Source organism: Bombina bombina, chromosome 3, assembly GCF_027579735.1.
Source record: "Bombina bombina isolate aBomBom1 chromosome 3, aBomBom1.pri, whole genome shotgun sequence".
NCBI classification, from domain to species: Eukaryota; Metazoa; Chordata; class Amphibia; order Anura; family Bombinatoridae; genus Bombina; species Bombina bombina.
Window position 1 is genome coordinate 308,151,543 of NC_069501.1, and position 17,248 is coordinate 308,168,790.

Here is a 17,248-nt window from a genome sequence, read left to right on the forward strand (position 1 = left end):
CAAGAGTAGATAATAGAAACTGCAGATATGGAATGTGTCTTAAAAATAATTGGAAACTGGGTATAACTAAACGTCTTAATTTTCAGTGAGATACCAACATAGCAAACTATATCAAAAGGGGGGAGAGTAAGGAGTCATCAGGAAGGATTTACAAAGTACAATTGAGTCCGACATATAGCTCAATCTATGCTGCAAACTCTTCACTGAAATACAGCATAGGTCAAAAACTGGGCGAGAAAGTTCCTTCCTGAGAAGTATCATTATTTCCATGCATCTGATCCCTTAGCCAACACCAATTCTATTGTGGGATGATAACAGTACATCAATACAAACCCAGGTCAGAAGGGTCCAGGGTCTATAGGTCCTGGTGCTTTGAGGTTGACTGTCACCTCTGTTATGGAACGGTCTGTCTCTCTTACTTGTGGCTGATCGGTAGACAGCTCCTCTCGTGTGTAGGATGGCTTCGGGAACTATTTTTACACTGCCCGGTAGTAGGTCTTGTGGTCTTTGGTCCGGAGCGCTCCCCAACACTGGTGATCTCGTCTGAGGCGGAAATGGCATCCAAGCGGGCGGCTCCATGTCGCATGAGTCATGGAGGGGGCTGTAGCGCATAGCGCTGCCGCCATGTTCAAAACAAACCCCAGGGTCATGAACCTCCAGATTCCCAGAGGGTGAAGGAAACAAGGGCCTGTCAGGACTCAGGTCAGTGAGACAGGGAGTCGAGCCTATATAACTGGCAGTCTGAGTCTCTATATTTTTGTCCGTCAGGACTTTGAGCAAACGTTCCACTGCTGGCCTAATAGCCTCTGGGTGCGGTGGGCTCTCCTCCCCCGGCTCAGTGCAGTCTGAAGATGGGCTGCTCTGACCCGATTTATGTTGATCTCCCTCTTTATTGGGTGTTGGCGGCTCCCCGTTAGTCCAAGCGGAACAGACATCCTCCGTGCTATTACATACTGTAAGGAGATCTTCAAAATAGGTGTCCATCTTAGACTCCAAGTTCTTCAGCACAGACTGTAGTATGGCGTAAGATCTCTCCATATTTAAGGCCATGCGTCTCGGCGGCTATGATCCCAAATCTTGCTGTGATGGCTAAAATAATCGGGTCTGCATAGATAATAAAATGCTCCAGAGCAGACCAAAAGTCATTAAGATAATTTTTAAAGGTTGTTACGCCATTGATAGATAGCAGTTAATCTCTTCACAGAACTATTAATCGGAGCTTCATTTTTTAGCGACCATCCATGTTGGCAGCTGGCTCCGCCCCCCTGAAAAGTTTTTTTTAACTTGCATGCTCTCTCTGAATAGACTCTCTGACTTTAATTTAAACTCTAATGGTTTTTATAAAAAAAAACAATTTTAATAAAGTAAAACCTCTATGGAGAGAAAAAAACAAAATGGCTCCTAGATATTTTATTACATTTATTTTTCCTTGACATAAAAAAAAATCTTTATTTTGCAACTTAAAAATCACACATAAATTGTCCATTTAATAAGTAAACCACAATGTTGTTTGTAACATATACTTTATTTCCTGAAGCAAATAGACAATAAAATGCTTCAGTCTGCAAAGGATTAAAAAATATGAGTCTGATAAGTAATATTTCATGTTACCGTACTAAAATCTGTATTCTGTGTATTTATTAAATTTATAAAAGCATATAAAACAGAACTTATATAATAAAGTTCATCAAATGTTTAAATTAAAGTTGAAATAAAATTACTACTGTGTAAGATCCACATAAATTCCAACTGTACCAATATTACTTTATCCATTAGGAAATATTAAATTTTTTCAAAATATAATCAAAGTTTTATTATTATTCAAAATATAATAGGTTTTATTATTATAACATTTATTACATGATCTCTATGATTTTAAATTGGCATTCCCATACTATACCAACAAAGGCTGTCTGAAATAACCAAGGAGCTGCTGATCAAAAACTTGTCAACATGGAGGGGAATCATTTTTTTAGATTGTAAAGTTGGTTTGTCTCCACCACATTCAAAACTCTACATAGCAAGATAGCTATTACAGCTATTAAGCTAAAATTTCCTTTCTAACATTTTTAAGGGATCTTGCAGTACTGACCAGATTTCTTAGATAATCTCAAGAGATCAGAGAGCATTAAAAAAAACAGGACTCAAATCTCACATGCGGAATCAGAAATTGATATGCACCATCCACTCTCTTTACGTATGCTTGTGATGTCACAGTTTAGATATGACGATTATTTCTTCATTTACTCTCCTTGCTTTCAAACTTCTGAACCACACGGAAGGCTTCCAAAAATTCATTAAAGTCAATGCTGCCATCTTTGTTAGAGTCAATGCTGTGAGCCAAATTTTCAATACTTGAATCATCGATATTTATATGGAGATGACAGCTGAAAAGTTTCCATGTTTGACGAAATTCATCAATAGAAATTAAGCCTGGATAAATAAGATAAAATATATAAACACTTCTCATAGGTTGTTATTTTACCTATGAGAAAATACAATGAAAATAACAACGAAACATCTGTTTTCATTATTTTGCATAATATATTGATATAATTGCAAATTAAGAAAGTGTGGGGTAAAAGTGAGTGACAAACAGAAAGCTACTTGGTAAAAAAAACTAAAGAAAATAAAAACACTAGCCTATAACAAACAAGGTAATAAAAGTGGAAGACGGCAATCATAAAAATGTAAATTGTATTAGTTGCATTACAATAATATATTTAGACCAAAGAGAACTTTTGTATATTTATACAACACCCCCAGACACACACATACACACAGTTATTAATTAACCATTCCAGCACGTTATGTTTTAGGCTGAGCTTTATTTACAGTGTGTGAATAAACATAATATAAAAAAAACAATATTTCAATCCTCTTTTAGGCCTTTTCAGCTTTAATTCCTGAATTGGAAGTGCAGATTTCAGACTTGACAGTGCCCTATTCCACGCAGCTATTGTTTGCACGGTCTAGCGCAGTGGTTCCCAAAGTGAGTAGTACTGCCCACTGGGGAGCGGTGAGATTACCAAGGGGGCACTAATAGGCATGAGAGGTGGCAGGAGATTACTGAATTACCATAGGGGACACTAGTAGAAAGGAGTGGAAGATGATGCTAGTGGGCCCAAATATAATTATCGTAATTTGTTGTGCTTTATCACTTTCTATCTGAAGTTTTGCTGCCTTCAAGGCTTTTTCTTCTATGATAGTTTATCAGCTTTTATTATGATAAATTGCAGCCACCTGTACTGTAGGCTTACATTCTTTGTTTTGCCAGCTCTGTACATTAGCATGGATTATTACCATTACCGGCACATTTTAGAATCATTGTGTAGTAGCAGGAAACACAGCAAATGCCTGTTATGCTTTTCTAAGTAGCTTTGGGCACAGTCAACCATCTAAGATTTTTAAGTCTTCTCTCATCAGAAATAATCTGGTGGTGCACTTCATGATGTTTTGGTAAGTAGAATACACTTTCTCTAAAGTTGATTTATTGGTGCAGTAGTACAACTATGCTCCAAACACAGAAATCAATTCCAGATCCCCGACTATGGAGATTTAAGACTCCTGTTAGGTGACATGAAACCAGAGACTTGGAAACTGGTATCAATTCATCAATCGAATTAACAGTTTTTGAACAGCGAAGTAATTATAAAGGGCCAGATTACAAATGGAGCTCTATTTAACGCTCCTGTAACAGCGTTAACTGCGCTAGAAGTAAGCTTTCTGCGCACGCCAGGTTGCGCTCGTATTATGAGTTGAAAGTAAACTGTTTTCGCTTACGCGCTAACACGACGAGCAAAAAAGGCGAACTTACAATATCGCGCGTGTGATAACCTATTGCCCCATAGAAGTCAATAGAGCAAAAAAAAAGTGGTGGGGGGGGGGGGGAACCTAACACCATACTCACGTGCAAACCCAATTGCATATTCTCAAGTGTGCTAACCTGACATGAAAATATGAATATTTCACATGGTATTTTGGTACAATATCTATCTATCTATCTATCTATCTATCTATCTATCTATCTATCTATCTGCATATACATACATGATATATATATATATATATATAACAAATTCTGCTATGTGCAGAACATTGGAATATGAAATATTTACCGTAAAAACATAGCATAAGACTTTATTAAAAATTAATTTTGCATAAATATATTTTTCATGTTTTCATCTATTTAAAGGTACATGAAACCCCCAAAAATGATTTTATGATTTAGATAGAGAATACAATTTTAAACAACTTTCTAATTTACTTCTATTATACAATGTGTTTAATTATCTTGGTATCATTTGTTGAATGAGCAGCAATGCACTACTGTTTTCTAACTGAACACATGGGTGAGCCAATGACAATCGGTATATATATGCAGCCACCAATCAGCATCTAGAACCTAGGTTCTTTGCTGCTCCTGAGCTTGCCAAGATAAACCTTTCAGCAAAGGATAACAAGAGACGGAAGCAAATTAAACAAAAGATAAAAATTGGAAAGTTGTTTAAAATTTTATGCTCTGTCTAGATCATGAAAGAAATATTTTGGGTTTCATGTCCCTTTAACTGCAAAGGGCTTCAATGCACTCATATACGTATGTCTATATATGTATACATATGCATTTATGTGTTTATATTTGTATTTATGTCTGTAAATACATGTATACACATAAATATACATATGTACACATATATAGACATATAGACATACATATATATCTTTAGACATGTATATGTATGTATGTCTATGTTAAAGCCCTTTGACTGCCTTTTTTTCTAACACATGAGACCTCATATCTTTGAGCCCTTATAAACTTTTTCGTGCAATATTTTAAAAACAATAATTTTTATTAGATGGTGTTATTATGAGTGTAACTGTAGTTTGTATGGTATTTTTTTTTTTTTTTTTACGTCCTAAAAAAAAGGTCCTTAATGACCAAGGACGTACTCTGTACGTCGTTGGTGTCTTCAAGCGGTGTTTTCAGCCGCTTTCATGTTATTGCAGTGATGCCTCGATATTGAGGCATCCTGCAATAACATTTTTTAGCCATCCGATGCAGAGAGAGTCACTCTGTGGCCCTCTCTGCATCGGACATCGATGGCTACGATCATTAGTGGGTGGTAGCCGATGTAAGAGGCTGGTCGACGGCCATCAATGTGGGTTGCACGTTAGAGGGGGGTGGGATCACGTTAGGGGGCGCCGGGAGCGCACAGGGGCTCGCGCATGCACGGGGCGGGCGGGCACGGGAGCGGGTGGAAACTGCTACACTATGAAACCCTTTGTAAAATAAAGTGGGAGAGAGGAAGGAGGGAATTTTGATCTAAGGGATCTGGGAGGGGGTGGGGGATTGGTTATTGAGGGGGGGAGCTACACAACAGTAAAATTATAGTAATAATGAAAAAACAAAACAAAAAAACAACAACATTTTATGGCAAACTGGGTACTGGCAGACAGCTGCCAGTACCCAAGATGGTGCACAATATGGTAGAGGGGGAGGGGTAGAGAACTGTTGGGGGGGGTCAGGGAGGTTGGGGGCTAAGGTGGAATCCTACACAGCAGAATATGTTGTTGTTTTTTTTAAATAATAAAAAAAAAATACCTTTTATTTTAGTACTAGCAGACTTTACTTAAGATGGTGGGGGCAATTGTGGTGTGGGGGAGGAAAGAGAGCTGTTTGGGAGGGATCAGGGGTCTGATGTGTCAGGTGGGAGGCTGATCTCTACACTAAAGCTAAAATTAACCCTGCAAGCTCCCTTCAAGCTACCTAATTAACCCCTTCACTGCTACGCATAATACAAGTGTAGTGCGCAGCAGCATTTAGCGGCCTTCTAATTGCCAAAAAGCAACGCCAAAGCCATATATGTCTGCTATTTCTGAACAAAGGGGATCCCAGAGAAGAATTTACAACCATTTGTGCCATAATTGCATAAGCTGTTTGTAAATAATTTCAGTGAGAAACCTAAAGTTTGTGAAAAAGTGAACCATTTTGTTTATTTGATCGCATTTGGTAGTGAAATGGTGGCATGAAATATACCAAAATGGACCTAGATCAATACTTTGGGTTGTCTTCTAAAACAAAATATATACATGTCAAGGGATATTCAGGGATTCCTGACAGATATCAGTGTTCCAATGTAACTATCGCTAATTTAAAAAAAAAGTGGTATGGAAATAGCAAAGTGCTACTTGTATTTATTGCCCTATAACTTGCAAAAAAAGCAAAGAGCATGTAAACAGTGGGTATTTATAAACTCAGGACAAAATTTAGAAAATATTTACCATCTGTGTTTTGTGGTGGTTGTAGTTGTGTAACAGATTTTGGGGGTCAAAGTTCGAAAAAGTGTGTTTTTTTCCATTTTTTCCTCATATTTTATAATTTTTTTATAGTAAATTATAAGATATGATGAAAATAATGGTATCTTTAGAAAGTCCATTTATTGGCGACAAAAACGGTATATAATATGTGTGGGTACAGTAAATGAGTAAGATGAAAATTACAGCTAAACACAAACACTGCAGAAATGTAAAAATAGCCTTGGTCCCAAATGGTCAGAAAATGGAAAAAGTGCTGTGGTCCTTAAGGGGTTAAAAAGCTGGTTTCAGAAGCTAAAGATAATACAATTTGTATAAAATTTAAAAAAATATTTTAAAATTTGAATGTTTGTTAATCCTTTAAATTTTATTGTGCCATTATCTTGATTAAAGGGACATTAAACATTTTGAGATGGTAATATAACATGATAAATTTTATAGATTAAAAACACTCTGCAATTTACTTTCATTATTTATTTTGTTCCCTTTTCCTGTAAGTCCATTCTGAAATTGTGAGCTTTCAGTTCCTGTTAAAAATGGAAATACAGAACACTGTTATATCACACATAGCCATTGGCTGCTCACTCTAGTGACCTATTTATAACTGTCCCTAATTGGCCACAGCAGAGAAGGTAACATAAGTTACAACATGGAAGCTCCCATTGTTTTATAGGCACTAAAATTTTACACTTATTCTGTCAATATTTAAACAGCTAATAAAACTTTGAAAAATACATCTACATGTTATTCTTAGACTAATCTTTTCTTTGAATGTATCATTTTTTCTAGCCTTTATTTAGGGCTAGATTACAAGTGGAGCACAAAATATTGATTTTGTGAAAACAATATTCGCGATCCACTTAGTAATACCAGCGCACACAGATGTGCACTGGTATTACAAGTTAGGTGCATATACATATTATATTTACAGTGAACACACAGTTCCCCATAGACAGCAATGTAAAGCTTTTCAGTGAATATACAGTAATGTGCACACACTGCAAGGGTTAAATTACCCCCCCCCAACATAGGCAGGAGGCCTACCAGTTCCAGAAATGCCCACACTACAATATAAATATGCAGCCATTGTGATGCACTCACTGCAAGAAGAAAATTAATTAAATTATGCACACAAAAGGTTAAATTAAAATGCGCCCCCCCCCCAACAAAGGCAGGAGACCTTCCAGTTCCAACAATGCCCCCACTGCAATACAAATGTGTAGCTAGTGTGATGCACTCACTGCAAGAAAAAAACTGATTCTGCACACAAAGGGTTAAATTAAAACTTTTTTTCCCCCCAGCAAAGGCAAAAGACCTACTTACCGGTCCCAGCTATGACCGTACTGCAATATATATTAAGCTGCAATGCTAAACTAGAAAAGAAAAAATATTAATCCCTGGTCCCAACAGTGATAAAAAATAATGCAGTATTTGCAGTTACACTGCACAAAAAAAAGTTATTAATCCAGAGATTAAAGATGGCTGATGTTCACTTGACTACCACCTCCCTGTGCTAGGTTAAAAGTGGATTGGATAAGCCTGTTTGGCATTTAATGACTGACTTGATAGCCCTCACATCAATCATTTAGTAATACTCATTCAGGATTGGACAGGGGAAATTTACATATAAATGGTCAGACCCCTGTACATCACTGGAAACAAATAAGCTGATTTGTCGAACAATCTTAGTGCCTTCCTCTTTTCCTGTGTTCTCTCCCCCTTTTTGGCACTAAAAGTGTGGAATAAAAACAATAAAATGCAACTCATAAATATGAAATATTTTGTTACTTGGCTATTTCGATTCCATTTCCATTTGTCTAGTTGTTATTCGAACTGGATGAATGGGTCAAAATTCAGACAACTGCATCCCGGAGGATTCCGAAAATGGCAGGGTGGTGAAAGAATCCATTTTTGGAATCCACCTGGATGCAACGTAGGCAAACGAAGCCGTAAAAAAAACAACCACGCAACCGCCTGCATGAAATAACTAAAAACCACGTAACCGCCCGCAAGAAATAAAAAAAACAACGAACCTCCCGCACAAAGTATTAAGAAAAAAAAACTAACCGCCTTCATGAAGTATAAAAAAAATAAAACTAACCGCCCACACAAAGTATTAAAAAAAAACTAACCGACCACACAAAGTATTAAAAAAAACTAACCACCCACACAAAGTTTTAAAAAAAAAACTAACCGCCCACACAAAGTATTAAAAAAAAATAACCATCCACACAAAGTATTAAGAAAAAAAATAAACATAACCGCCCGTACTAAGTATTAACAAAAAAAACTAACCCTAAATCGCTAAACTCCCACAACAGAAACTACCTAACCCTTACACCACCAAACCCCCACAACGCCAACTAAATAAATTACAATATTAACCCCTAAACCGCCAAACCCTACAATGCCAACTAATTATACTATTAACCCCTAAACCGACAAACCCCCACATCGCAATAAACCTAATTAACCTATTAACTCCTAAACCGCCAACCCTCCACAACGCAAATAACTAATGTACTTACTAAGCCCCCTAAATTAACCCCAATTACTACTAAATTACACTTAAAATAAACAATCCTAAAATTAAATTACAAAAAATTAATCTAGCATTAGAGAAAATAAAAAAAATCTAACATTACAGAAAAAATAAACAAAATTATCAAAAATAAAAAAATTAAATCTAATCCCTATGAAAATAAAAAAGCCCCCCAAAATAAAAACACCCCCTAATCTAAACTACTAATAGCCCTTAAAAGAGCATTTTGTAGGGCATTGCCCTAAGTTAAACAACTCTTTTAGTTTAAAAAAATACTAAGTCCCCCCTAACAGTAAAAAACCCCCACCCACCAAACCCCCCCCAAAAAAAAAAAACTAAAACTAAAAAAATCCTAAGCTACCCATTGCCTCTAAAGGGGCATTTGTATCGGCATAGACTGCCCTCTAGGTGTGCTTATCGCCTAGTTAAGATATAATGAAAATTATTATTATTATTGGTTATTTGTAGAGTGCCAAAAGATTCCGCAGCGCTAACCTGTTAAGGGTCCTGAGAACTTGAATTGAGAAACACTGCTCTAAGAGATTACCTGGGTGTACACAACATAAACCATGCAATGAGCATCCTATATTATAAAAGGCCAGGTATGTTTGTCCGATGCAGTCATGCGCAGTAGAGACTGCAGCGCAAGACAAACATACCTGGCCGTAAGGGAGGATCAGCAGTGACCGCTGTGGGGATCAGACAGCAGAGAGGGTGGGCGGGAGCGGGCGAGGTGGGGTTGGGAGCGGGAGTGACGGGGGGGGGGGTGATCTGGTGGGAGTGACCGGGCGGGACCACTGCACTGCAGAAAATGGCCCATGTACATGGACTTTAGGACTAGTACCTAATAATCAGTTCACCTATAAACTTTAATATTTTTTATTTCTATGTCCCTTTAAGTGTTCTTACAGATAGATATACAGTACTACACTTTCCTATTAAAGTTCTATTTAGGGGTTAAATAGTTTGCTACTTTCATGTAAGAAAAGGTTGTGATCTGAAAAATAAAAATATTGGAAGTATGGTAACAAACCAAGTTACCTGAGTGATCCTTGTCAATGATGTTGAATATGATCTCCAGGTCTGCCCTGTATCTGTATAAGGTTTCAACTAAGCTTGGTTGAACCTAATTAAAAAAAAAAGTAAACTAGTATTAAACTCAGGTAAAATGAATATGGAAGGTATTTTTCAAGTCTGTTAAAAGAAATGTTTTGCATAAATGATACCTTTACATAGAAAAATGTTGCCAGCCGGGTGGCATTATGAAGTAGTCGAGTGGGGGCAGTGTAATACTTTGTAAAATTATAACATTTTCTGCTATCCAAGGCACAAATTAATTGCATAATTTAACAAATGTTTTTAATGATAACCTGCACAATGAACATTAAAAAAAAAACATAAATATTAGCTAATTTTAGCTTAATATGAGCTTCAATTTTTTAGCTGGGTTGTACTCACATTAAAAAGGTTGTGAGTACTGCAATTTACATGTGTTAAGCAAAACTCAAACCCTATTGTTAAAAAACAATAGTGACACTGGGACATGAATAATAAACCTATAGGAACCAGAGGATTGTGGGTATATTGTAAGTGCATACATAGGGGGCTAGTTATCAAGCCGTCTACTTTTCTGGCTTCGCCGGCCCAATACGTCCGCCTAAGCTCGCCTACCTTCGCCGCCGCGGACCTGAAAAAATACGCCTAAGTTATCAAATAAAGCTGTCAAAAAGCCGCGGGGCGATGAGCAGCGGACTGTGACAGTTATCACTCATCCGATCTCGCTGCCCTTCGGCTTTTTCCCAGCTTTATTGCTAGCCTGTCACTAAGCACTCACACTAAACTGCACTGTTCTACCCCCTATACCGGCGCCCCCGGAGCCCCCCGCAACTCAATAAAGTTACTAACCCCTAAACCGCCGCTCCTAGACCCTGCCGCAACTCTGATAAATGTATTAACCCCTAAACCGCCGCTCCCGGACACCGCTGCCACCTACATTATACCTAGTAACCCCTATCCTGCCCCCCCTATACCGTCGCCCTCTATTATAAAATTATTAACCCCTATCCTGCTGATCCCGCACCTCTCCGCAACTAAATAAATAGTTTAACCCCTAAACCGCCGCTCCATGAACCCGCCGCAACCTATAATAAATTTATTAACCCCTATCCTGCCCCCCACTACGCCGCCGCCACTGTAATAAAATGATTAACCCCTAAACCTAAGTCTAACCCTAACCATAACGCCCCCCTAACTTAAATATTAATTAAATAAATCTAAATAAATTAACTCTTATTAACTAAATGAATCCTATTTAAAACTAAATACTTACCTTTAAAATAAACCCTAATATAGCTACAATATAAATAATAATTATATTCTAGCTATTTTAGGATTTATTTTTATTTTACAGGTACCTTTCAATTTATTTTAACCATGTACAATAACTATTAAATAGTTATTAACTATTTAATAGCTTACCTAGCTAAAATAAAGAGAAATGTACCTGTGAAATAAATCCTAACCTAAGTTACAATTACACCTAACACTACACTATACTTTAATAAATTATTCCTATTTAAACTAAATACTTACCTGTAAAATAAACCCTAAGATAGCTACAATATAATTAATAATTATATTCTAGCTATCTTAGGATTTATATTTATTTTACAGGTAACTTTGTATTTATTTTAGCTAGTTAGAATAGTTATTAAATAGTTATTAACTATTTAATAACTACCTAGCTAAAAGAAATATAAAATTACCTGTAAAATAAATCCTAACTTAAGTTACAATTAAACCTAATACTACACTATCATTAAATTAACTAAATAAACTACCTACAAAGAACTACAATGAAATACAATTACATAAACTAACTAAAGTACAAAAAATAAAAAAAGCTAAGTTACAAAAAATAAAAAATTAAGTTACAAACATGTTAAAAATATTACAACAATTTTAAGCTACTTACACCTAATCTAAGCCCCCTAATAAAATAACAAACCCCCCCAAAATAAAAAAAATCCCTACCCTATTCTAAATTACATAAATTTCAAAGCTCTTTTACCTTACCAGCCCTTAAAAGGGCCATTTGTGGGGGCATGCCCCAAAAAGTTCAGCTCTTTTGCCTGTAAAAGAAAAATACAACCCCCCCCCAACATTAAAACCCACCACCCACATACCCCTAATCTAACCCAAACCCCCCTTACAAAAACCTAACACTAATCCCCTGAAGATCATCCTACCTTGAGTCGTCTTCACTCAGCCGAGCCACCGATGGAACTGAAGAGGACATCCGGAGCGGAAGAAGTTAATCCTCCAAGCGGCGCTGAAGAAATCTTCCATCCGATGAAGTCATCATCCAGGCGGCGCTGAAGAAGTCTTCGATCCGGCCGATGTCATCTTCAAAGAGGCGCTGAAGAGGTCTTCTATCCGGGCGAAGTCATCTTCCAAGCCGGGTCTTGAATCTTCCTTCCGCCGACGCGGAACCACCTTCTTCACCGACGGACTACGACGAATGACGGCTCCTTTAAGGGACGTCATCCAAGATGGCGTCCCCTCAATTCCGATTGGCTGATAGGATTCTATCAGCCAATCGGAATTAAGGTAGGAAAATCTGATTGGCTGATGGAATCAGCCAATCAGATTGAGCTCGCATTCTATTGGCTGTTCCGATCAGCCAATAGAATGCGAGCTCAATCTGATTGGCTGATTGGATCAGCCAATCGGATTGAACTTGAATCTGATTGGCTGATTCCATCAGCCAATCAGATTTTCCTACCTTAATTCCGATTGGCTGATAGAATCCTATCAGCCAATCGGAATTGAGGGGACGCCATCTTGGATGACGTCCCTTAAAGGAGCCGTCATTCGTCGTAGTCCGTCGGTGAAGAAGGTGGTTCCGCGTCGGCGGAAGGAAGATTCAAGACCCGGCTTGGAAGATGACTTCGCCCGGATAGAAGACCTCTTCAGCGCCTCTTTGAAGATGACATCGGCCGGATCGAAGACTTCTTCAGCGCCGCCTGGATGATGACTTCATCGGATGGAAGATTTCTTCAGCGCCGCTTGGAGGATTAACTTCTTCCGCTCCGGATGTCCTCTTCAGTTCCATCGGTGGCTCGGCTGAGTGAAGACGACTCAAGGTAGGATGATCTTCAGGGGATTAGTGTTAGGTTTTTGTAAGGGGGGTTTGGGTTAGATTAGGGGTATGTGGGTGGTGGGTTTTAATGTTGGGGGGGGGGTTGTATTTTTATTTTACAGGCAAAAGAGCTGAACTTTTTGGGGCATGCCCCCACAAATGGCCCTTTTAAGTGCTGGTAAGGTAAAAGAGCTTAAAACAGTATATGATAGTGATTGCCTATTCAGTCGGGCAGAACTTTGCTCACCTTAAAAAACTATCCCAACGGTTTTGTGTACAATAGGTCAAAAAAATAGGTGGCGCAAGTGAATGCTGTTCTGACTAATAATGGTGTAAAATGTATTTCAGATTCCTTGTGTGTCTGATAATGTTCTCACCTTACATAGGCTGTATTGAAATTTCAAGTGTAAATGGTGTCTCTCCAGGACAATAAAGCTTCTAGATTCAAATTCTATAGTTTAAATATATATATATTTATTGAATAAAAGATTCTTGTTTATTAAATGAACGATTCTTATATATGAGATCAAAATAATGATGATCTATTCACAAGTGATAATCAGTTGACAATTTAAAACATTTGGTAAAATATAAAATATGATAGTACAATATTAAAAACACCGGTGTTCTTCATAAACAAAAAACTATAAAAACTCAAATTGAGATAATATAAGCAAGCAGGTGTACTCAGAAGATAAAACCAAAAAATAAACAGAGGAGACTCATGTACCTCTAAGCGTATGACTATCAAAAAACATATATAAATGCATATATGAGTATATGAACCATATGTCTGGTATCCGTTAAACTAGCGTATATATATACTTCACAGATGTATAAGGGTTAAGCAAATATTATACAGTTCCTTATTGCTTAATGTTCTGGCAAAACATGGGGTGGTTATCCTTCCGTCAAAAATATATTTGAGCCAATGTATATTGAAACAAGTGTGGCAAAATGTAGCCAGTAATATGTAGCTGCAGTGTTATTTCTTAGATTTCAGCGTCTCTGTTTTTTAATCAGAGGTAGGTTTACATACGGTTTTTAGCTTGGTGTAGCGATTCCTTCCTTAAAAACAGTGCACTGTTGACGTCTTCCCTCTGCTGTGCAGAAAAAGCCGGTGGAGTACTAAGTCCCTTAGCCTCCGTTTACCAGCTGTGTTGGTAGTTGTTTCCTTATATTCGTTGTTTACCCAGTAATGGGCCTTGATGGTATTCTTATGAGCTCCGGTCACAACTTGCTTCTTTCTTTGTGAGTGTATAACCCAGACTCGGTCTTTATTTTCACCGGTCTCCTTGCTGTTATCACAGCTGACAAAGTTCTCCTCTGGAGCTGAGTTGTTTTGGCTCACTTCTTAATTTCAAGTGATCAGGTTTCTACGCGTTTCGGCGTTCTGCCTTTCTCAAGATACCTGATTGAACCACCTGTAGCCTTTTTATCTGGATCTCCCATGTTCCATCTCTTCAGCTTAACCCTTAATGTTTCTGTTTCTTGTGGATTCGTTTAGAGTTTTACTGTAATCTTAGTTCTTCCACTGTCCTTTGTGAAAGGTTTTCTTAAAATAATTATATTTTTTATTTAAATCCTCAGGTTCATTTTCTCCATATTAGACATCACATAAACAGTAATATTTGGTTCATATATTTCGAGTTCATATTTACAGATATTCTACATTCTTTTTTATATGCCTAATTCAACTTGATATATGGAAACTTACTATAAAAATATGTTATTATAATATTATAGTAATAATAGTATATATATATATATATTCCAGAAAATTAATACAATTAATTTATAAAGTTTGTGTGAATATGTAAATGTTCAATTAGCTAATTTTTGTGATTCTAAATCAGATATTAATTCTATATAGAGTATACTTATACAGTCCTGTATTCTTGTTATACTTGTGTAGTGGGGTATTTCATCATCTCATATATAGGTGTTATTTATACATAAGTGTTGTTTATCCAGGTTGTAGAAAAGATACTGGAAGTGCTTATGATACACAAATCTTTAATAGTTATCTAGAAACATATATTGTTTTATTAACATCCGTGGTCACCTATAATCAATGACTCTTGTTTTTATATTCCTGCCATATGTTGTCACCTCATTTCCTACTATATTCTTTACCTCGATATAAGTTATGTGTGTGTTTGTATCTTACTAATGGAGAGTTGTATTCATATAGCGTATTACTTTATATACAAGGAAGTATTGATTGTATTATAAGTCTATATTATAGAATTAAGGTCTAGTTCACTATTTAATCCCTTAGGGAATAAGGTCCCCATTCTAAAGATAATTTCAGCTTCTTTATGGAGTAACTTTCTCTCCATGTTCCCTCCTCATGTTCCCTCCTCTATTGTGTTCTATTTTTTGCCAAAAGTACATAAAGATATATCAAATCCACCAGGACGCCCCATCATATCGGGCATTGATTCGTTAACTTCCAACCTCTCACAGTATGTTGACTTTTTTCTGCAGAAACATGTAAAGAACATATCCTCTTATTTAAAAGACACCAAACATTTTCTCAATATCATTAAAGACATAAAATGGAAGGACAATTACTTAATGGCTACGTGCGATGTAAGCTCACTTTACACCTGTATTGAACACACACATGGGCTAGAAGCTACAGAAATGTATCTAAAACAAGATAAAGATATGAATCCCATTCAACAAAAATTTATTTTAGATTGTATGGCTTTTATTTTACAGAATAACTATTTTAAATTTGATGGAAAGTATTACCTCCAACAAAGAGGCACTGCAATGGGCACGAGATTCGCACCCAGCTATGCGAATTTATTCGTGGGAAAATTTGAGGAGAATTTTATAAACTCTACTCCTTGGGGTGCGAATCTCGTGCTCTTTAAACGTTTTATAGATGACGTCTTTATCATCTGGGAGGGGGACCAGGAACTATTTTTACTATTCATGGAAGATCTTAACAGTAATAACTTGGGACTTTTATTTAGCCATGAATGCAGTAAGGAACACATCAGCTTTCTAGACATTGAGGTATCTATCACTGACAATAAAATCAACACCACTACATTTTTTAAAAAAATCGATGCTAACAACTATATTGAACGCAACAGTAGTCACCACATAAAGTGGAAAAAAAACATACCGAAAGGACAGTTTTCACGTATTAGACGTAACTGTAGCGACATAGCAGACTTTGACAGACAAGCACTGACTATACAGGACAGGTTTGTAGAAAAAGGATATAATGAAATACAAATCATTAATACAAAAAACATAGTTAGAGAAATAAAGAGAGAAACACTACTAGAAGATAAAAAACTAAATCAAACCGAAGAGACTGACTTCAACATGTTAAAAATACCCTTTATAACAACATATTCAGCACAATATAAACAAGTACAAAATATCATTAAGAAACACTGGCATTTGGCCAGAAGTGACCCAGTTATTGGAAAACAACTTAAACCAACACCAGATATAATATATAGAAAAGCAACAAACCTTAAGAACATACTTTCACCAAGTGAATATAAATGTAAAACTACCAACAACATAGTGAATCTAAAAGGGGAGCGACTAACAGGTTTCTTTCCCTGTTATGATTGTAAGTCTTGCCAATTTAGCCATAAAACGAATCAAATAATTTCAACAAGTAACAACATGAATTTTAAAATAAATGACATAATAAGATGCACAGACAATAATGTCATATACATATTACAGTGTTCGTGCAAATTACAATACCTGGGACAAACGAGCAGAAGTCTCAGAGAGCGAATTAGAGAACACATTTGGTGCATAGAGCAGGGCAAAGAAAATACAAGACTGTATGTACACTTTAAGGAACATCATAATAGCAATCCAAAAGAACTAAAATATTGGGGCATTAAACTAGTAAGAGAAGACAATAGAGGAGGGAACATGGAGAGAAAGTTACTCCATAAAGAAGCTGAAATTATCTTTAGAATGGGGACCTTATTCCCTAAGGGATTAAATAGTGAACTAGACCTTAATTCTATAATATAGACTTATAATACAATCAATACTTCCTTGTATATAAAGTAATACGCTATATGAATACAACTCTCCATTAGTAAGATACAAACACACACATAACTTATATCGAGGTAAAGAATATAGTAGGAAATGAGGTGACAACATATGGCAGGAATATAAAAACAAGAGTCATTGATTATAGGTGACCACGGATGTTAATAAAACAATATATGTTTCTAGATAACTATTAAAGA

At 36.6% G+C, this 17,248-nt stretch overlaps 1 protein-coding gene across 1 annotated transcript in view; it reads right to left on the reverse strand.

Annotated features, from left to right (window-relative positions):
- Window positions 1-2,239: 2,239 nt before the first annotated feature.
- The window catches only part of PPEF1 (protein phosphatase with EF-hand domain 1), a 209,004-nt gene continuing 193,995 nt past the window's right edge, over window positions 2,240-17,248 (reverse strand). The window contains exons 16-17 of the mRNA XM_053705264.1: window positions 9,899-9,983; window positions 2,240-2,433 (exon numbers count right to left, since the gene is read on the reverse strand). Coding sequence (XP_053561239.1) covers window positions 2,240-2,433; window positions 9,899-9,983 — 279 coding nt within the window. The remainder of the gene's footprint in view (window positions 2,434-9,898; window positions 9,984-17,248) is intronic.